This window comes from Oncorhynchus keta, chromosome 24 (genome assembly GCF_023373465.1).
Source record: "Oncorhynchus keta strain PuntledgeMale-10-30-2019 chromosome 24, Oket_V2, whole genome shotgun sequence".
Lineage (NCBI taxonomy): Eukaryota > Metazoa > Chordata > Actinopteri > Salmoniformes > Salmonidae > Oncorhynchus > Oncorhynchus keta.
The window spans coordinates 19,283,526-19,306,694 of record NC_068444.1 but is presented as its reverse complement, the minus strand read 5'-3'; the positions used below and the strand labels follow the sequence as shown (position 1 = coordinate 19,306,694).

The window sequence follows — 23,169 nt, the reverse complement described above, 5'->3', positions numbered from 1 at the left end:
CCTTGGAAGTGGCGCATGGATATTTTTTTCCATTTTCAGTGATCAGATTTTCCTGCACTTTTCGATGAAACGCACGTTCTGTTATAGTCACAGCCGTGATTTAACCAGTTTTAGAAACGTCTGAGTGTTTTCTATCCACACATACTAATCATATGCATATACTATATTCCTGGCATGAATAGCAGGGCGCTGAAATGTTGCGCGATTTTTAACCTCATAGTCCACCAATACCGGATCCGGGTTCGTGACTACGGCTCAAGCTCATTAGCATAACGCACAATGCGAAAAAATATTCCTAAAAATATTTAACCTCTACACATTAACAAGTAAAATAGCTCAAATTAAAGATAAACAAGTTGTTTATCTACCCAGCAAATCAGATTTCTAAAATGTTTTACGGCGAAAACATAGCACATATTTATGTCAAACCACCACCACAGACATAGCTCATTTGCATAGCCAAGTAGGAAAAAATATGCAATCAACAAACGCAGGATTAAAAGAAAAATCATTTCACTAACCTTTTGAAATCTTCATCAGATGACAGTAATATAACATGTTACACAGTACATTCATTTTTTTTCAATAATCTGCAATATATATCCATAAATCTCTGTTTACAATGATGCATCGTTCAAAAAATGCTACTAAAATGTCAGGAGAAATGCCGATAGCTCCGGCAGATAACGTCAGCTAACAAGGAATACACATCATAAACTTTGACTAAATATGCATGTTTTACATATGTATAGGAAGATACACTTCTTCTAAATGCAATCGCTGTGTTACATTTATTTTTAACGTTACAGGTTGCGTTCACTAGGCTATACTAGAGTCGGCGCTCCAAAATTAGCATTATCGCTCCTCTATCTTGGAGTCGACAGAAACCCAAATTTACCACATAAATATTCCCTTACCTTTGCTGTTCTTCCATCAAAAGACCTGGAAGGGATTATACTTACCAAACCAGCGTTTAGTTTTCAAGTCTGTGTCTTTCGGTTCTCAAAATAGCCACATTTCGGTCGAAATGTAGGCAAAATTCAAGTGGATGCGCACCAAAACGTCGAAATTACATATTAAATGTTGAGTAAACTTGTCAAACTATGTTCATAAATAAGCTTTAACATGTTATAAAGGTGCACAGAAATCGTGAGGACGAACAGAAACACACACGTCGTTTAATCGATCCTGAAGAAAATACATCACCCGGCCAGAGCGCGTAACAGTCACCTTTTTTTTTTTTTCGCTTGGCCGAGAGGTTTCGGCTCGCTCAAACTCCCGTGAGCGCGCGATTCTCACAATGAGAAGCCCCATTGAAAGCAGGCTTCGCGCTGAACACATACAGACTGTTCCCAGAGCGGTAGCTGTTTGGGAAGTGCGTGTGAGATGACGTCAAAGTTGGGCCAACTTTTTCCATGACAAGAGAGCATTTGGGAGAATGCATGCCCTGAGATTTCTGCTTTACATAGAGACAAAATTTAAACGGTTTTAGAAGCTTTAGAGTGTTTTCTATTCGATAATATTTTTTATATGCATATATTAGCAATTTTGGGGAAAAATATTTTCAGTTTACTATGGGCACACACTTTCTCCAACAGGGGCAGTATAGAGCATGAGTTCTAAGAGGTTAACAAAAAGCTGCGAATTTTCGCAGCTTCCCTAAGAGGTTTTAATTAAAATTCCTCAAACATAGAAGTATTTTACACCATTTTAAAGGTACACTTGTTGTTAATCCAACCACAGTGTCCGATTTCAAAAAGGCACACCAAATGATTATGTTAGGTCTGCTCCTAGTCACAGAAATACATGTATGTTTTGTTCGATAAAGATCATATTTACGTCCAAAAATCTCAGTTTACATTCGTGTGTTACGTTCAGTAATGTTTTGCTTCCAAAACATCCGGTGATTTTGCAGAGAGCCACATCAATTTACAGAAATACTCATAATAAACATTGATAAAAGATACAATGTTATGTTATGTTATGCATGGAATTTTAGATCCACTTCTCCTTAATGCAACCGCTGTGTCAGATTTCAAAAAAGCTTTACCGAAAAAGCACACCATGCAATAATCTGAGTACAGAGCTCAGACAACAAAACAAGCCATACAGATATCCGCTATGTTGTGGTGTCAAAAGAAGTCAGAAACAGCATAATAAATATTCACTTACCTTTGATCTTCATCAGAATGCACTCCCAGGAATCCCAGATCCACAATAAATGTTTGATTTGTTTGATAAAGTCTATAATTTATGTCCAAATACCTCCTTTTTGTTCGCGTTTTTAGTACACAATCCAATCTAACGACGCGCGGGCAAGTCCAGGCGAAAGTTTAGACGAAAACTCATATTACAGTTTGTAGAAATATGTCAAACGAAGTATATAATCAATCTTTAGGATGTTTTTATCATAAATCTTCAATAATGTTCCACCGGAGAATTCCTTTGTCTGTAGAAATGCAATGGAACGCAAGCTAACTCTCACGTGAGCATGCGTGATCAGCTCATGCCACTCTGGCAGACCTCTGACTCATTCAGCGCTTATTCCCCCCTGCCTCACATTAGAAGCATCAAACAAGGTTCTAAAGACTGTTGACATCTAGTGGAAGCCTTAGGAAGTGCAATGACCCCATAGACACGGTATATTCGATAGGCGATGACTTGAAAAACTACAAACCTCAGATTTCAGTTGGAAGAGTTGCAGAGTTCATTGAAAATAATGCCATTGTTGATTAGATGTTTTCCCATGAACCTGTTAGGCTAGCTTTGCAACCTTAGTCCAGAGTTACAGTTTGCACTGTTAGGCCTTCCCTAGTTACATTATGGCAATTATGGCAAAAGCAGCGCGGTGCAGTTCAGCTCTTATTTTATGGAAGTGTGTCACTTTTTACAAAGACTGTTTTAACATTCATAAAACTGCCTTCTAGTTTTAGTTAAGAACAAAGGACTTTGTTAAAACAGTAAAACAATCAAAGTATGCTCCAGAAAACACAAAATAACCATCTTTCCTTTTTCAAATGTAACGTGTAACCTTATTATAGCTTCTCTTAGTTACGAGGCTATTTGACTTTTCCTTATTTTGCCTGCGGACGACAGGATACGTTTTTTTGGGAAAACCACACACATGTTTTAATGGCTGTGGAAAAAGTGAGCTCACTCTCCACTCCAGAGAAGTGAAGGTTTTGACAGCGAGGAGAGGAGCAATGGGCTACGTCACACACACACACACACACACACACACACACACACACACACACACACACACACACACACACACACACACACAGGCACCATCATTCCCTCCCTTAGTCCACGAGGACAGAGACAGAGACATCTGTAGGATCCTAATGATGATCATACGAGGTAGAATATAACTACTTGATACTGTTGGTGAATGACGGGTTCATATAAATCTCTGCATATCCTATCAATGACTACATGTCTTATCTCTCTCCCTCTCTGGCTCAGGGAAACGTGGTGTGAAGGAGCAGCCTCTAGTTTTCCACACACAGGTCAAGTCATCAGGATACACACAATGTCCCCGGTAGGTGTGTGTGAGAGGGGAGTCCAACGGTTGAGGAATTGTTCCACCAGCAAGACTTTCTGTCCTTTTCTACCTATTGGAATAGAACGTTACACATCAGCGAGCTATAATGAGACAAGGAAATAAGTAACAGAGAAAATACACACAAAAACCTTACAATATTTAAACAGCCTTCATATTAGATTAATTATGTTTTTGTTAAATTTCTTTCTGTCTTTTTACATAGGTGTTAACTAAGACTGTTATTTTTCTAAATGTTAAGTATATGCAGATTATATTTTTGGTCCTGGGGTGTGTAGGTTCTGTTCACTGTTTTAGTTTCCAGTCCAAGTCTTGCGCTTAATTTATTATTTGGTCATATTTTATGTGGAAAGTTTAAAAAAATAAAATGCTCTTCCCTCTCTCATGTTTTCTTGCACAGGGGCAGACTGGGACCAGAAATCGGCCCTTGCTTTTGTAATACACCAGTAACTTTTTTTCTTTGAGGCCCCACCCCCATTATTAGCCAAATAATTATCATTTTGCGTAAAGAAAACAAGTTAGACAGGCCCACTGGGCTAAATATTCACGGGCAAATGCCAGATGGCCAGTCTGCCCCTGTTCTTGCATCAATATTAAGGCCGATGTGTTAGGGTTCAGGGTTGAAGTTACATTTATATTATGCTGTTAATAAAATGAAGAAAATGCAATTTTACATAAATATGTTTGCTTTTCAGAATGACAATGTTCTCACCCAAGACCAATGTTCAGAAGAAGACCCCAGGACCTACAAAGACCAACAAGAAGATGTAAGCAGACCACCATGTCCAGATATATTTAGGGCTGGTTTCTCAGACAGATACAGTACAAAGCTTAGACCTGGACTAAAAGGTAGTTTAATGGAAAATCTTCAATGAACATGCATTTTAGACCATTAGTTGGATTAGTCTTAGTCTGGGAATCCGGCCCTTTGTTTTGTACAACATTCTTGATGTTTTTTCCATATGAATATCAACATAATTCTGCTTTATTTTAGAGGATGTCTCATTAGTGAATACCCAGGAGACACTGCAGCACCCAGTGTCCCACACACTAACCTCAGCACAGTCAAAACCCCTACACCAGTTTGCTGTACCCAATACTCAGGTAACTCTCTCTCTTTTTTTCTATTTTTATCATACTTTCATTTGTTCCTTCTTTGCTTTACCAAGAATCATTAGAATCATACAAGCTAATATATATATATATATTTTTTTGTCCTCTCTGCCCAGGAGATGGAAAGCAGATTCTGTGTGGTCTGGGAGACAGATCTGTATTGTTGTACAAGTCCTCCCTCACTGGCACTCCAGCTGTTTACACAGGTAGTGGGGCAAGAAAACACACGCACACGCACACGCACACGCACACACACACACACACACACACACACACACACACACACACACACACACACACACACACACACACACACACACACACACACACACACACACACACACACACACACACACACACACACACACACACACGCACACACAGATTAGAAACCTCTCAAATTCTGTTTATTTTACCTCAAGATTGTTTTGGTCCACGGTTCCCTTTTCCTCCCTGTTCCCTCCTTTTCACTCTCCTTTAAAATAAGTCTCAGTGAAAAAGCAAAGCAGTCGAAACCTTAAAACCCAAAGAACATGACGGAGTGTGGTTTTTGATGACTTTGTTTTATTATTTATTGAACCACATTTTTTGTTTATCTATCTCACCTGTCAATCATGTTGTGAATGATGTTCTAGCTCTGAGGTGAATCAAGGCAACTGTGGAGAGGATTGTTTTTCTTTTTCTCCCGCATTATTACTGAGGGTGAAACTTAGTTACTATATGGCTGAAAAATAAAGAGAGGAACTGAGCTTATAACCCTGTTTTTATAAGCCTAGTGGAATACAGACTAAATCACTACCTAGCTTATTTTCACACTGTTCTCAGCCCAAGCTATCCAAGACCCAAAGTGTCCCTTAACCGTGATGGAAATAGTAACCTGCACCAGAGTCACATTCACTTTGGAATCTTACAGGATGTTTTAGCATTTAAAGCCTGTATGCTAGGAGTGTTGCTGGCCTTTTTCTTAATGCTTCATTACTGTTTTCATATAAAGTGTGAATGAAGTGAATACTCTTCAGAATGCTATTTAAACTCAACTATTATCTGATATTTTCTTTACTGTTGATACAGGGTAGCCTTAGCCTATGATGATTTACTTATTTCATCTGGGATCGTAAACGATACTGGAAACAGGTCCAGAGGCTCAAGATAAAAGGCTTCGGGAGAAGATCCAAACATCCACCCATATCCTCTAACATCGAGATAAAAAAAAAATATATATATCCTGGTTAAGCATTATCTGGTTCTCTGCCACGGCGTGAGCGTGAGTAAGGTGTTTGGTTAACATTGTCTTTTACATTCTCCTGAGAAAGAGTAGGACTTATTGATGGTTTGGAGAGAAAGCTGTGTTCTGCTCTCCTCCGCAGATGGGTACTACAGCAACATGTCTTCCTAACTGTTTCTGGCGCTAATTTAAGATATTGCTCAACATCTGCACTCCAGCTCACCCACAGCCTCCCTCCCTCCCTCCCACACACACACACGCACACACACACCCCTGATGCTTGCTTTGATAGCAGCATTCTCTTGGAGGTGAATTGTGTTGATTTATAGAGCTTTCTACAGTCAGCAGACCACAGGATTCTAAATATCTGTCCCTGTGATCCACACACAAACACCAGTCAGTCGGTGTGGTTGGGTTCTTAACAGCTAAGACAGAGACTAGTATGGCCAGTAAGTGTGGTTGGGTTCTTAACAGCTAAGACAGAGACTAGTATGGCCAGTAAGTGTGGTTGGGTTCTTAACAGCAAAGACAGAGACTAGTATGGCCAGTCAGTGGATGTCATATATCAATGAAAGGATGAGTGGTTTGGCATATTGTAGGCCAGTGCCTGTTAGTTGTTGTTAGACTGTCTCCACTAGATGACAGTTCTGTAGGCCAAATCAAATTTTATTGGTCACATACACATGGTTAGCAGATGTTAATGCGAGTGTAGCGAAATGCTTGTGCTTCTAGTTCCGACCATGCATTAATATCTAACAAGTAATCTAAAAATTCACAGCAACTACCTTTTACACACAAGTGTAAAGGAATGAATAAGAATATGTACATATAAATATATGGATGAGCGATGGCCGAACGGCATAGGCAAGATGCAATAGATGGTATAAAGTACAGTATATACATATGAGATTAGTAATGTAGGGTATGTAAACAATATATAAAGTGGCATTGTTTAAAGTGACTAGTGATACATTTATTACATCCAATTTTTTATTATTAAAGTGGCTAGAGTTGAGTCAGTATGTTGGCAGCAGCCACTCAATGTTAGTGGTGGCTGTTTAACAGTCTGATGGCCTTGAGATAGAAGCTGTTTTCAGTCTCTCGGTCCCAGCTTTGATGCACCTGTACTGACCTCGCATTCTGGATGATAGCGGGGTGAAAGGGCAGTGGCTCGGGTGGTTGTTGTCCTTGATGATCTTTTTGGCCTTCCTGTGACATCGGGTGGTGTAGGTGTCCTGGAGGGCAGGTAGTTTGCCCCCGGTGATGTGTTGTGCAGACCTCACTACCCTCTGGAGAGCCTTACGGTTGTGGGCGGAGCAGTTGCCGTACCAGGCGGTGATACAGACCGACAGGATGCTCTCGATTGTGCATCTGTAGAAGTTTGAGTGTTTTTGGTGACAAGCCAAATTTCTTCAGCCTCCTGAGTTTGAAGAGCCCTCTCCTGTACTCCCTGTTCACTCATGACTGCGTGGCCATGCATGCCTCCAACTCAATCATCAAGTTTGCAGACAACACTACAGTGGTAGGCTTGATTACCAACAATGACGAGACGGCCTACAGGGAGGAGGTGAGGGCCCTCAGAGTGTGGTGTCAGGAAAATAACCTCACACTCAACGTCAACAAAACAAAGGAGATGATCATGGACTTCAGGGAACAGCAGAGGGTGCAGCCCCTATCCACATCGATGGGACAGTAGTGAAGGTGGAAAGTTCTTCACCACGCTGTCTGTGGGTGGATCATTTCAGTTTGTCCGTGATGTGTACGCCGAGGAACTTGAAACTTTCCACCTTCTCCACTACTGTCCCGTCGATGTGGATAGGGGTGTGCTCCCTCTGCTGTTTCCTGAAGTCCATGATCATCAAGCCTACCATTGTAGTGTCGTCTGCAAACTTGGTGATTGAGTTGGAGGTGTGCATGGCCACACAGTCATGGGTGAACAGGGAGTGCAGAAGAGGGCTGAGAACGCACCCTTGCGGGGCCCTGGTGTTGAGGATCAGCGGGATGGAGATGTTGTTTCCTACCCTCAACACCGGGGGGCGTCCCGTCAGAAAGTCGTGGACTCAGTTGCACAGGGCGGGGTCGAGACCCAGGGTCTTGAACTTAATTTAGAGTTTGGAGGGTACTATGGTGTTAAATGCTGAGCTGTAGTCGATGAACAGCATTCTTACATAGGTATTCCTCTTGTCCAGATGGGTTAGGGCAGTGTGCAGTGTGATTGCGTTGTCTGTGGACGTATTGGGGCGGTAAGCAAATTGTAGTGGGTCTAGGGTGTCACGTATGGTGGAGGTGATATGATCCTTGACTAGTCTCTCAAAGCTCTTCATGATGACGGAAGTGAGTGCTATGGGGCGATAGTCATTTAGCTCAGTTACCTTAGCTTTCTTGGGAAAAGGAACAATGGTGGCCCTCTTGAAGCGTGTGGGAACAGACGACTGGGATAGGGATTGATTGAACATGTCCGTAAACACACCAGCCAGCTGATTTGAGCATGCTCTGAGGACGCGGCTAGGGATGCCGTCTGGGCCGGCAGCCTTGCGAGGGTTAACATGTTTAAATGTTTTACTCACGTTAGCTGCGGTGAAGAAGAGCCCGCAGGTTTTGGTAGTGGGCCGTGTCGGTGGCATTGTATTGTCCTCAAAGCGAGCAAGGAAGTTAGTTTGTCTGGGAACAAGACATCAGGGTCTGCGACTGGGCTGGTTTTCTTTTTGTAGTCCGTGATTGACTATAGATCCTGCCACATACCTCTCATGTCTGAGCTGTTGAATTGCAACTCTACTTTGTCTCTATACTGACGCTGAGCTTGTTTGATTGCCTTGCGGAGGGAATAGCTACACTGTTTGTATTCGATCATGTTTCCGGTCGCCTTGCCCTGATTAAAAGCAGTGGTTTGTTCTTTCAGTTTTGCGCGATTGCTGCCATCATTCTACTGTTTCTGGTTGGGGAAGGTTTTAATAGTCACCGTGGGTACAACATCACCGATGCACTTGCTAATAAACTTGCTCACAGAGTCAGCGTATCCGGAACATATCCAAGTCCACATGATCAAACCAATCCTGAAGCGTGGAATCAGTTTCTGTCTATATGCTGGGAGCAACAAAATGGAGTCGTGGTCAGATTTTCCGAAAGGAGGGTGAGGGAGGGCTTTGTATGCGTCGCGGACGTTAGAGTAACAATGATCCAGAATTTTGCCAGCCTGGGAGGCGCATGTGGATATGTGGTTTCCAGTTTACATAGAGTCCAATGAAGTTCTTTTTGGGCCGTCGAGGTGTCTGCTTGGGAGGGGATATACATGACTGATTATAATCAAAGATAATTTTCTTGGTAGATAATGCAGTCGGAATTCTAGGTCAGGTGAATAAATGGACTTGAGTTCCTGTATGTTGTTATGATCACACCACGACTCGTTAATCATAAAGCATACACCCCCGCCGTTCTTCGTACCAGAGATATGTTTGCTTCTGTTGGCCAGGGCTTGGTTAGGTGCTGTTAGACTGGCTCCACTAGAGGGCAGGGGGTCATTATAAAAGTTCTCTCCTGTACCTGAGACCAAAGACATGACATTGGTCAAAGAGCATTGGATGTATAAAAGTATATGTCAATGTCTGTGGGGATGTTGTTGTAACCCTCACTCTGTTTAGCTGTCCAGTACTCCGGTTTCAGATTCACCACTGTGGTTTTAATTAATACCCTCTTCATAATTCTAAGCCAAGCCGGCCATAATATACAGTAGCTTCTGGAACTTTGCTGGAAAAGACGTTAGCTACGTCCAAAATGACACCCTATTCCTTATGTAGGGTACTACTTTTGTCTGTGTCGTTATGAAGCTCTGGCCAAGGGTAGGGGACTAGGGAATAGGGTGCCTATCAGAGCCAGAACATGGCATTACAGCATGGGTTAGTACAATGAAAATGTATGTGTGTCTTTCGGAGGGGTAGGGTTAAAGATTAAGTCAAATTTCGGTTGGACTTTGTGTACATTTGACAAATAAAGTGATCTTCATCTTAAAAGGGTACCAGGTTCACTCACTACTGCTGTTTCATTAACTCCTTGTACTTGTCCATCAACTCCAGGCTGACTCAGCACAACTCTGGATGTGTTTGCAGGTCATGACAAGGCAGTGAGCAGTGTGGCCTGGAGTCACAGCAGACAGTGGTGGCTGAGTGCCTCAGAAGACAGGACCCTCCGCCTCTGGCCCACAGGAAGTCCTGAGCCTGCCGTTACCATGGTAAACACTCAACATACATACAGAAGGCACAATTAATCCCAACATTTGTTGTACACATAATATAGAAAACATTAGGAACCCCTGCTCTTTCCATGACATATACTGACAAGGTGAATCCAGGTGAAAGCTATGATCCCTTATTGATGTCACTTGTTAAATCTTCTTCAATCAGCGTAGATGAAGGGAAGGAGACAGGTTAAAGAAGGATTTTTAAGCCTTGAGACATGTCAAATCCAATTTTATTAGTCACATTGCAGAGTCCATGCCCCGGCAAATTAAGGCTGTTCTGAGGGCAAAAGTGTTGTATACTCAGTGTATATAATGTAACAAAATAGTGCTATCATCATGGCATAGTAACTTTCCATCTCAGGTTTTTCCAGTGTCCATGATGTGACAAGCCTCATGGAATAGTAAAAGCCTAGTTAATGAGGTTGATGACATACTGTGTCTCTTGGCCCGGCGTTGTGTGATGTTGTTAGAGGGAACATCTGCACAGAACTCTGCTCGTCTGTCTGTCTGTTGGCTGTGAGCATGTGCAGATCCTCTTCACTCCCTTACTGGACATCACACTCTCTCCTAGAAGTCCCAGAACATTTTACTCAAATCAAATCAAAGTTTATTGGTCGTGTGAAATGCTTATAAACCTGTATACGTCTTTCATTTATATCCCTATGCTTTCCAGGTGGGGATCAGTTCCATTTCAATTCCGTCTCAATTCAATTCCAATTTTCTTGAAGACTGCTTTAATAGTTTTGACAGAAGCTTCTGACAATTTGAGATAGGGTAACAAAGTTTGTTTGTCTCCAGAGCGGTTTAGAGCGCATTGTGACGTTTCATTTTGGCAGCATATTCTGATTCTTTTTCAAAGCAGTTTTCTCCCCTCAGCTGCTGCTAACCATCCAAGCATCTCTCTTCTAAATGAGGAGATCCTAGACTTGGCAGGAACTCTAGCAGTTTGTCTATTTGTCGTGAACTGAAGCAGTTTAAGTAAGCATCTTGGCAACAACAAATACATGTAATTCAGGGAGGGAAACTATGCAGGGTGAAGAATTATTGCGCATGGCTTTGCACAATGAAGTTGATAAGATTTCTGTGTAATGAAGATCCACTATCTATCAGACATTGGAATTGGTTCAGGGAAAAGAACTGGGAAAGACATTGATCTCTGGTGTTCCGGAACAGAACCGTTATTTTCAAATCTTCAGAACCGGTTAATAATGTTATTTTTTCTTCCAAAATGGTTCCTAATGTTTAGTACATAATTCTGTAAAGTTATAATGCTAGTAAAAGCCTAAACACATTCCAGTTCACATCATGTCATGATGTTCAGCGCTTCAAGCCAAGCCCCCTCCATGGCCACCCCTCTCTTGCTCTCTCCCCACCAGTGAAATTTCATTTGCGCCTCATTATCTGACCAATCAATGGTAAATAACTAGCTTAAGTGTTCCATAGCAAGCTTCTCATCTGTGCTAATGGGTCGAGTAAATTAATTCGCTATTTCGTAAAAATCTATGTTGATTTCACATGTAAAAAATATAGGAAAAAGGACTATATGAACCCTAACTTGGGTTCGAACTGGTTCAGCACTTTATTTTCCGGTGGGAACAAACTGTCATACATTCCGCATCACAGTTGGTGGTTTTCTGATTAGGGTCGCAAAATTCCAGAATCTTTCCCAGGTTTTTCAGGAATTTCTGTTACATTAGATAGGCTATATAACGTTGCAGCTCCTACAAGCCCTGGGGCTAAGCGCCTGATGAGGCATGACAGCCTATATATAATCTCTTGCTTTGTCTTTTGGCACTGAAAAACGCTTCCTTCCCCTCTATTCTCCTCTCTTTCCTTCTCTTCTCCTTTCTTCCCCACTCTTCTCTTCTCTGTCCTTTTCTTCTCCTTTCTTTCCCACTCTTCTCTTCTCTGTCCTTTTCTTCTCCTTTCTTCCCCACTCTTCTCTGTCCTTCTCTTCTCCTTTCTTCCCCACTCTTCTCTGTCCTTCTCTTCTCCTTTCTTCCCCACTCTTCTCTGTCCTTCTCTTCTCCTTTCTTCCCCACTATTCTCTGTCCTTTTCTTCTCCTTTCTTTCCCACTCTTCTCCTCTCTTTCCTTCTCTTCTCATTTCTTCCCCACTCTTCTCCTCTCTGTCCTTCTCTTCTCCTTTCTTCCCCACTCTTCTCTGTCCTTCTCTTCTCCTTTCATCCCCACTCTTCTCTGTCCTTTTCTTCTCCTTTCTTTCCCACTCTTCTCCTCTCTTTCCTTCTCTTCTCCTTTCTTCCCCACTCTTCTCTGTCCTTCTCTTCTCCTTTCTTCCCCACTCTTCTCTGTCCTTCTCTTCTCCTTTCTTCCCCACTCTTCTCTGTCCTTTTCTTCTCCTTTCTTTCCCACTCTTCTCCTCTCTTTCCTTCTCTTCTCCTTTCTTCCCCACTCTTCTCTGTCCTTCTCTTCTCCTTTCTTCCCCACTCTTCTCTGTCCTTCTCTTCTCCTTTCTTCCCCACTCTTCTCTTCTCTGTCCTTCTCTTCTCCTTTCTTCCCCACTCTTCTCTGTCCTTTTCTTCTCCTTTCTTTCCCACTCTTCTCCTCTCTTTCCTTCTCTTCTCCTTTCTTCCCCACTCTTCTCTGTCCTTCTCTTCTCCTTTCTTCCCCACTCTTCTCTGTCCTTTTCTTCTCCTTTCTTTCCCACTCTTCTCTTCTCTGTCCTTCTCTTCTCCTTTCTTTCCCACTCTTCTCTGTCCTTTTCTTCTCCTTTCTTTCCCACTCTTCTCTTCTCTGTCCTTTCCTTCTCCTTTCTTTCCCACTCTTCTCTTCTCTGTCCTTTTCTTCTCCTTTCTTTCCCACTCTTCTCTTCTCTGTCCTTTTCTTCTCCTTTCTTTCCCACTCTTCTCCTCTCTTTCCTTCTCTTCTCCTTTCTTCCCCACTCTTCTCTTCTCTGTCCTTTTCTTCTCCTTTCTTCCCCACTCTTCTCTGTCCTTTTCTTCTCCTTTCTTTCCCACTCTTCTCTTCTCTGTCCTTTTCTTCTCCTTTCTTTCCCACTCTTCTCTGTCCTTTTCTTCTCCTTTCTTTCCCACTCTTCTCTTCTCTGTCCTTTTCTTCTCCTTTCTTTCCCACTTTTCTCCTCTCTTTCCTTCTCTTCTCCTTTCTTCCCCACTCTTCTCTTCTCTGTCCTTTTCTTCTCCTTTCTTCCCCACTCTTCTCTGTCCTTCTCTTCTCCTTTCTTCCCCACTCTTCTCTTCTCTGTCCTTTTCTTCTCCTTTCTTCCCCACTCTTCTCTTCTCTGTCCTTTTCTTCTCCTTTCTTCCCCACTCTTCTCTGTCCTTTTCTTCTCCTTTCTTTCCCACTCTTCTCCTCTCTTTCCTTCTCTTCTCCTTTCTTCCCCACTCTTCTCTTCTCTGTCCTTTTCTTCTCCTTTCTTCCCCACTCTTCTCTGTCCTTCTCTTCTCCTTTCTTCCCCACTCTTCTCTTCTCTGTCCTTTTCTTCTCCTTTCTTTCCCACTCTTCTCCTCTCTTTCCTTCTCTTCTCCTTTCTTCCCCACTCTTCTCTTCTCTGTCCTTTTCTTCTCCTTTCTTCCCCACTCTTCTCTGTCCTTCTCTTCTCCTTTCTTCCCCACTCTTCTCTTCTCTGTCCTTTTCTTCTCCTTTCTTCCCCACTCTTCTCTGTCCTTTTCTTCTCCTTTCTTTCCCACTCTTCTCTGTCCTTTTCTTCTCCTTTCTTTCCCACTCTTCTCTTCTCCCCTCCTTTTCTTCTCCTTTCTTCCCCACTCTTCTCTGTCCTTTTCTTCTCCTTTCTTCCCCACTCTTCTCTTCTCTGTCCTTTTCTTCTCCTTTCTTTCCCACTCTTCTCTGTCCTTTTCTTCTCCTTTCTTTCCCACTCTTCTCTTCTCTGTCCTTTTCTTCTCCTTTCTTCCCCACTCTTCTCTGTCCTTTTCTTCTCCTTTCTTCCCCACTCTTCCCTTCTCTGTCCTTTTCTTCTCCTTTCTTCCCCACTCTTCTCTGTCCTTTTCTTCTCCTTTCTTTCCCACTCTTCTCTGTCCTTTTCTTCTCCTTTCTTTCCCACTCTTCTCTTCTCTGTCCTTTTCTTCTCCTTTCTTTCCCACTCTTCTCTTCTCTGTCCTTTTCTTCTCCTTTCTTTCCCACTCTTCTCCTCTCTTTCCTTTTCTTCTCCTTTCTTCCCCACTCTTCTCTTCTCTGTCCTTCTCTTCTCCTTCCTTCCCCACTCTTCTCTGTCCTTTTCTTCTCCTTTCTTTCCCACTCTTCTCTTCTCTGTCCTTTTCTTCTCCTTTCTTTCCCACTCTTCTCTTCTCTGTCCTTTTCTTCTCCTTTCTTTAACTCTCTTCCCCTCTCTCTCTCTCTGTTAAAGAGTACCACATTATGCAGAGCCTGTTCCAGTGGTACCACACCCGGCTCCTAACATATGTCGACCAAGAAGACCACCTGCGTCTGTCTTTCCCACTGTCTCCTCTATCTATAAACCTCTTTACTTCTATACTGCCAAAAATAAAAGCATCAAAGATATGAGTGGCTTCAAAACAGAGGACCACATAACTGCTCCACAACGAGAGCATAGCATGCTGACAAGGACACAGCCCCTCTCCCTCTGCTTCAATCCAAATTATATTCTTTCATGAGTCTCTTTTTCCACATGGAAAATAGAAATTCCTGTGTCTTACTGACTTTGAGGCCAGGGAAAACTCCTCACAAAGCGTTTTAAAGGGAGAAAGAGAGAGGGGAAAGAGAGAGAGGGATTTATGAATGCAACCAACCCTCCTATTATGAATGAAACCCATCTATTAAACCCATCTATTAAACCCATCTATTAAACCCATCTATTAAAGGGTACATCTATTTAATGCACATGTGGTATCAGGCCATGAAAGTAGAGGCTCATAAAGCAATAATTATATTCCAATAGTAAATTTCAATGTTATTTGAGGCTATATTCATTTTTAGGATAGGGGGCAGCATTCGGAATATTGGATGAAAAGCATGCCCAAAGTAAACTGCCTGCTACTCAGGCCCAGAAGCTAGGATGTGCATATAATTGATAGATTCGGATAGAAAACACTCTAAAGTTTCCAAAACTGTTAATATAATGTCTGTGTGTATAACAGAACTGATATGGCAGGTGAAAACCTGAGGAAAATCCATACAGGAAGTGCCATTATTTTGAAATGGCTGTTTTTCCAATGAAAGCCTATCCACCATTTAAAGGGATAGGACCCAGATTCCGTTCCCTATGGCTTCAACTAGTTGTGAACAGTCTTTAGACATTGTTTCAGGCTTTCATTCTGAAAAATGAGGGAGAATGACCACATTGAGTGAGTGGACCCTGGGATGTCCCCAGAGCTCTTTGCTGCGCACGACCGAGAGCGCGCCTTGTTTTTCTTTTATATTGACGACGCTATTGTCCGGTTGAAATATTATCGATTATTTAGGCTAACAACAACCTGAGGATTGATTATAAACATCGTTTGACATGTTTCTACGAACTTTACAGATACTATTTGGAATTTTCGTCTGTCTCTTGTGACCGCATTTGAGGCATTGGATTACTGAACAAAACGCGCCAACAAAATTACGTTTTTTTGATATTTAGAGGGACTTTATCGAACAAAACAAACATTTATTGTGTACCTGGGAGTCTTGTGAGTGCAACCATATGAAGATCATCAATGGTAAGCGATTAATTTTATTGCTACTTCTGACTTTCGTGACTGAGTGCTGTCCTCAGATAATCGCATGGTTTGCTTTCGCCGTGAAGCCTTTTTGAAATCTGACATGGCGGCTGGATTAACAACAATTTAAGCTTTATTTTGATGTATTGCACTTGTGATTTCATGAAAGTTAAATATTTATAGTAATTTAATTTGTATTTGGCACTGCAATTTCACCGGAAGATGTCGAGATGGGACTGATCCATAAGAAGTTTAAATAACTTATCATAATAACCCTTATTAAACAGTCATCAAATGGTTGGCCCTCAGCTGAGACGGATGCAAGATAATTCAAGTTATTCATCAGGTAGTGAGTGATTGGTTTGGTAACACTTAACCAAACACACTTTTGGTAACATTCTGCAGATATGTTTCATAACTTGTTATAAGCCATTTGTAAGCTTTTATAATTATTCTTCCTTCAGGGGGGTGATGAGAAGTTCTCCAAAACCATCCGGGGGGCTCAGTTCTACTACCTGGATAAGTTCCTGTTACTGGCATCTGGTCCCTCCCTACACCTCTACCTGTATCACCTGGACAACACACAGGACGACATTAAAAGGTAAGGATATGAAAGATAGAAAAGTATATAGATTGATATATAGAAGTTGCCTCTGCTGTCGTATGACCCCTCCTTACACCGGTACCTCTATAACCTGGCTGGATATCACACAGGATGACATTAAAAGATAATGATAGGAATATTTTAATGATAGGAATCACATTTGAATTATATGAACAACACATACTCATCTGCCATTGGGTAGGCTGGTGGATAGGGCAACAAAAGGTTCCCAACTTCTGGCTGTCCTTGGTCATCTTCTCCACTGTGCCCCAGTTCTGCTGATGGTGTTGGAGCTCAGTCTCCATTGTTCTATCGTACATTTCAACCAAACATGTAACATGTATAATAGCTCAGCTAGGAAGCACTAATTGACTTTGATTGCATCTGGGAGGAGGCTATTGGTTCATGTTTTTTGGACCATGGATATCAACAGATATTTTTTTAATGTGTCATCCCATCAATTCATACTGAACAAAATATAAATGCAACATGTAAAGTGTTCCATAACATGTAAAGTGTTCCATAACATGTAAAGTGTTCCATAACATGTAAAGTGTTCCATAACATGTAAAGTGTTCCATAACATGTAAAGTGTTCCATAACATGTAAAGTGTTCCATAACATGTAAAGTGTTCCATAACATGTAAAGTGTTCCATAACATGTAAAGTGTTCCAGAAATGTTCTATAAGCAGAACAAGCTTAGCTAGCTAGCTTTGTGCACAATTTTTTTACAGCCCTGATAGTGAGCATTTCTTCTTTGCCAAGAAAGTGAATCCACCTGACAGGTCTGGCATATCAAGAAGATTAAACAGCACGATCATTACACAGGTGCATCTTGTGCTGGGGACAATAAAAGGGCACACTAAAATGTGCAGTTTTGTCACAGAACACAATGACACAAATGTCTGAAGTTTTGAGGGAGCGTGCAGTTGGCATGCTGACTGCAGGAATGTCCACCAGAGCTGTTGGCAGAGAATTGAATGTTCATTTCTCTGCCATAAGCCGCCTCCAACATCGTTTCAGAGAATTTGGCAGTATGTCCAACTGGCCTCACAACCACAGACCACATGTAACCACGCCAGTCCAGGACCTCAACATCTGGCTTTTTCACCTGTGGAATCGTCTGAGACCAGCCACCCAGACAACTGATGAAACTGAAGAGTATTTCTGTCTGTAATAAAGCCCTTTTGTGGGGAAAAACTCATTCTGATTGGCTGGGCTTGGCTCCCAAGTCAATCAATCAATCAAATGTATTTATAAAGCCCTTTTGACATCAGCCAATGTCACAAAGTGCTATACAGAAACCCAGCCGAAAACCCTAAACAGCAAGCACGGTGGCTAGGAAAAACGTCCTAGAAAGGCAGGAACCTATGTGGGTGGGTCTATGCCCTCCCAGGCTCACCTATGGCTGCTCCCCTGCCCAGTCCATAGATTAGGGCCTAATTAACTTTTTTTTCAATTGACTGATTTCCTTAAATTAACTGTAACTCAGTAAAATCATTGAAATTGTTGCATGTTGCTTTATTTATTTTTCTCAGTATTGTTAGTTTACAGTCACATCACAGTCGCATAATTAGCTGCATTCCTGAAAATCACTTCTTAGAACACATTCTTAGGAGAGAGAGAGATGTATAGGGCAAAGGACAAGAGTTGGCTCTCCTCACTTCCTGTTTATGATCAAACCAACAAGTTTATATAACATGGGGTATGGAAAGCATGTGGGAAGATCACCAACGAGGAGATAGCCATGCCCAGCACATTAGCCGAGAAACGCTAAGCAAGGGGACATTGATCCTTGGACAAAACAACAAAACAAGGACAAAACAACAATTATTGATTCCCATTCAAAATCCTATTTTTGCTGCCCACATTATAATTTCCTCCAGACTGAGTCTCTCTCTACAGACATGCTGCCAACATGATCATTTATTCTAGACTGAGTCTCTCTCTACAGACAGGCTGCCAACATTATCATTTATTCCAGACTGAGTCTCTCTCTACATACAGGCTGCCAACATGATCATTTATTCTAGACTGAGTCTCTCTCTACAGAGCATGCTGCCTACATTATAATGTCCTCCAGACTGAGTCTCTCTCTGCAGAGCATGCTGCCTACGGAGCGGTCTTCCGGTCAGACTCCGGAGACGGGCACATTGTGCACCACTCCCTAGCATTCTTCTCGCCAATGTCCAGTCTCTTGACAACAAGGTTGATGAAATCCGAGCAGGGGTAGCATTCCAGAGGGACATCAGAGACTGTAACGTTCTTTGCTTCACTGAAACATGGCTCACTGGAGAGACGCTATCAGAGTCGGTGCAGCCAGCTGGTTTCTCCATGCATCGCGCCGACAGAAACAAACATCTTTCTGGTAAGAAGAGGGGCGGGGGCGTATGCTTCAAGGTTAACGTGACGTGGTGTGGCCACAACAACATACAGGAACTCAAGTCCTTCTGTTCACCTGATTTCGAATTCCTCACAATCAAATGTCGACCGCATTATCTACCAAGGGAATTCTCTTCGATTATAATCACAGCCGTATATATCCCCCCCCCCCCAAGCAGACACATCGATGGCTCTGAACTAACTTTATTTGACTCTTTGCAAACTGGAAACCATTTATCCGGAGGCTGCATTCATTGTAGCTGGGGATTTTAACAAGGCTAATCTGAAAACAAGACTCCCTAAATTTTATCAGCATATTGATTGCGCAACCAGGGCTGGAAAAATCTTGGATCATTGCTATTCTAACTTCCGCGACGCATATAAGGCCCTGCCCCGCTCTCCTTTCGGAAAAGCTGACCACGACTCCATTTTGTTGATCCCTGCCTACAGACAGAAACTAAAACAAGAAGCTCCCGCGCTGAGGTCTGTTCAACGCTGGTCCGACAAATCTGATTCCACACTCCAAGACTGCTTCCATCACGTGGACTGGGATATGTTCCGTATTGCGTCAGACAACAACATTGACGAATACGCTGATTCGGTGAGCGAGTTCATTAGAATGTGCGTTGAAGATGTCGTTCCCATAGCAACCATTAAAACATTCCCAAACCAGAAACCGTGGATTGATGGCAGCATTCCCGTGAAACTGAAAGCGCGAACCACTGCTTTTAATCAGGGCAAGGTGACCAGAAACATGACCGAATACAAACAGTGTAACTATTCCCTCCGCAAACAAGCTAAGCGTCAGTATAGAGACAAAGTAGAATCTCAATTCAACGGCTCAGACACAAGAGGTATGTGGCAGGGTCTACAGTCAATCACGGATTACAAAAGAAAACCAGCCCCGTCACGGACCAGGATGTCTTGCTCCCAGGCAGACTAAATAACATTTTTGCCCGCTTTGAGGACAATATAGTGCCACTGACACGGCCCGCAACTAAAACATGCGGACTCTCCTTCACTGCAGCCGACGTGAGGAAAACATTTAAACGTGTCAAGCCTCGCAAGGCTGCAGGCCCAGACGGCATCCCCAGCCGCGCCCTCAGAGCATGCGCAGACCAGCTGGCTGGTGTGTTTACGGACATATTCAATCAATCCCTATCCCAGTCTGTTGTTCCCACATGCTTCAAGAGGGCCACCATTGTTCCTGTTCCCAAGAAAGCTAAGGTAACTGAGCTAAACGACTACCGCCCCGTAGCACTCACTTCCGTCATCATGAAGTGCTTTGAGAGACTAGTCAAGGACCATATCACCTCCACCCTGCCTGACACCCTAGACCCACTTCAATTTGCTTACTGCCCAAATAGGTCCACAGACAATGCAATCTCAACCACACTGCACACTGCCCTAACCCATCTGGACAAGAGGAATACCTATGTGACAATGCTGTTCAGCGACTACAGCTCAGCATTTAACACCATAGTGCCCTCCAAGCTCGTCATCAAGCTCAAGACCCTGGGTCTCGACCCGGCCGTGTGCAACTGGGTACTGGACTTCCTGACGGGCCGCCCCCAGGTGGTGAGGGTAGGCAACAACATCTCCACCCCGCTGATCCTCAACACTGGGGCCCCACAAGGGTGCATTCTGAGCCCTCTCCTGTACTCCCTTTTCACCCACGACTGCGTGGCCACGCACGCCTCCAACTCAATCATCAAGTTTGCGGACGACACAACAGTGGTAGGCTTGATTACCAACAATGACGAGACGGCTTACAGGGATGAGGTGAGGGCCCTCGGAGTGTGGTGTCAGGAAAATAACCTCACACTCAACGTCAACAAAACTAAGGAGATGATTGTGGACTTCAGGAAACAGCAGAGGGAACACCCCCCTATCCCCATCGATGGAACAGTAGTGGAGAGGGTATTAAGTTTTAAGTTCCTCTGCGTACACATCACAGACAAACTGAATTGGTCCACCCACACAGACAGCATCGTGAAGAAGGCGTAGCAGCGCCTCTTCAACCTCAGGAGGCTGAAGAAATTCGGCTTGTCACCAAAATAACTCACAAACTTCTACAGATGCACAATCGAGAGCATCCTGTCGGGCTGTATCACCGCCTGGTACGGCAACTGCTCCGTCCACAACCGTAAGGCTCTCCAGAGGGTAGTGAGGTCTGCACAACGCATCACCGGGGGCAAACTACCTGCCCTCCAGGACACCTACACCACCCGATGTCACAGGAAGGCCATAAAGATCATCAAGGACAACAACCACCCGAGCCACTGCCTGTTCACCCCGCTATCATCCAGAAGGCGAGGTCAGTACAGGTGCATCAAAGCTGGGACCGAAAGACTGAAAAACAGCTTCTATCTCAAGGCCATCAGACTGTTAAACAGCCACCAATAACATTGAGTGGCTGCTGCCAACACACTGACTCAACTCCAGCCACTTTAATAATGGGAATTGATGGGAAATTATGTAAAATATATCACTAGCCACTTTAAACAATGCTACCTAATATAATGTTTACATACCCTACATTATTCATCTCATATGTATATGTATATACTGTACTCTATATCATCTACTGCATCTTTATGTAATACATGTATCACTAGCCACTTTAACTATGCCACTTTGTTTACACTCATCTCATATGTATATACTGCACTCAATACCATCTACTGTATCTTGCCTATGGCGCTCTGTACTATCACTCATTCATATATCTTTATGTACATATTCTTTATCCCCTTACACTTGTGTCTATAAGGTAGTAGTTTGGAATTGTTAGCTAGATTACTTGTTGGTTATTACTGCATTGTCGGAACTAGAAGCACAAGCATTTTGCTACACTCGCATTAACATCTGCTAACCATGTGTATGTGACAAATAACATTTGATTTGATTTGATATTTTGAATTTCCTCCAGACTGAGTCTCTCTACCGAGCATGCTGCCTACATGATCATTTATTCCAGACTGAGTCTCTCTCTACAGAGCATGCTGCCTACATTATAATTTCCTCCAGACTGAGTCTCTCTCTGCAGAGCATGCTGCCTACATGATCATTTATTCTAGACTGAGTCTCTCTCTACAGAGCATGCTGCCTACATGATCATTTATTCTAGACTGAGTCTCTCTCTACAGAGCATGCTGCCTACATGATCATTTATTCTAGACTGAGTCTCTCTCTACAGAGCATGCTGCCTACATGATCATTTATTCTAGACTGAGTCTCTCTCTACAGAGCATGCTGCCTACATGATCATTTATTCTAGACTGAGTCTCTCTCTGCAGAGCATGCTGCCTACATGATCATTTATTCCAGACTGAGTCTCTCTCTACAAAGCATGCTGCCTATATGATCATTTATTCTAGACTGAGTCTCTCTGCAGAGCATGCTGCCTACATGATCATTTATTCTAGACTGAATCTCTCTCTACAGAGCATGCTGCCTACATGATCATTTATTCTAGACTGAGTCTCTCTCTGCAGAGCATGCTGCCTACATTATCATTTATTCCAGACTGAGTCTCTCTCTACAAAGCATGCTGCCTATATGATCATTTATTCTAGACTGAGTCTCTCTGCAGAGCATGCTGCCTACATGATCATTTATTCTAGACTGAGTCTCTCTCTACAGAGCATGCTGCCTACATTATAATTTCCTCCAGACTGAGTCTCTCTCTGCAGAGCATGCTGCCTACATGATCATTTATTCTAGACTGAGTCTCTCTCTGCAGAGCATGCTGCCTACATGATCATTTATTCTAGACTGAGTCTCTCTCTGCAGAGCATGCTGCCTACATTATAATTTCCTCCAGACTGAGTCTCTCTCTGCAGAGCATGCTGCCTACATGATCATTTATTCTAGACTGAGTCTCTCTCTGCAGAGCATGCTGCCTACATGATCATTTATTCTAGACTGAGTCTCTCTCTGCAGAGCATGCTGCCTACATTATAATTTCCTCCAGACTGAGTCTCTCTCTGCAGAGCATGCTGCCTACATGATCATTTATTCTAGACTGAGTCTCTCTCTGCAGAGCATGCTGCCTACATTATCATTTATTCTAGACTGAGTCTCTCTACAGAGCATGCTGCCTACATGATCATTTATTCTAGACTGAGTCTCTCTCTACAGAGCATGCTGCCTACATTATAATTTCCTCCAGACTGAGTCTCTCTCTGCAGAGCATGCTGCCTACATGATCATTTATTCTAGACTGAGTCTCTCTCTACAGAGCATGCTGCCTGCAGTACCATATAATGGCTAGCAGTTGTCCGTTCAACACCAGTTATTGGAGGTGTAGGGCAGATTTTTTAGGCCAGGGCCCGTATTCATTCAAAGTCTCAGAGTAGGAGTGCTGAGTCAGGATCATTTTTGTTT

General features: G+C 42.8%; 1 protein-coding gene across 2 annotated transcripts in view; it reads left to right on the top strand.

Annotated features, from left to right (window-relative positions):
* Positions 1-23,169, top strand: part of wdr27 (WD repeat domain 27) — a 171,476-nt gene that overhangs the window by 29,396 nt on the left and 118,911 nt on the right. For both annotated transcript variants that reach the window (XM_035801061.2, XM_035801060.2), the window contains exons 14-19: positions 3,469-3,544; positions 4,261-4,332; positions 4,560-4,669; positions 4,795-4,884; positions 10,007-10,128; positions 16,258-16,394. In XM_035801061.2, the coding sequence (XP_035656954.1) occupies positions 3,469-3,544; positions 4,261-4,332; positions 4,560-4,669; positions 4,795-4,884; positions 10,007-10,128; positions 16,258-16,394 (607 nt within the window). The remainder of the gene's footprint in view (positions 1-3,468; positions 3,545-4,260; positions 4,333-4,559; positions 4,670-4,794; positions 4,885-10,006; positions 10,129-16,257; positions 16,395-23,169) is intronic.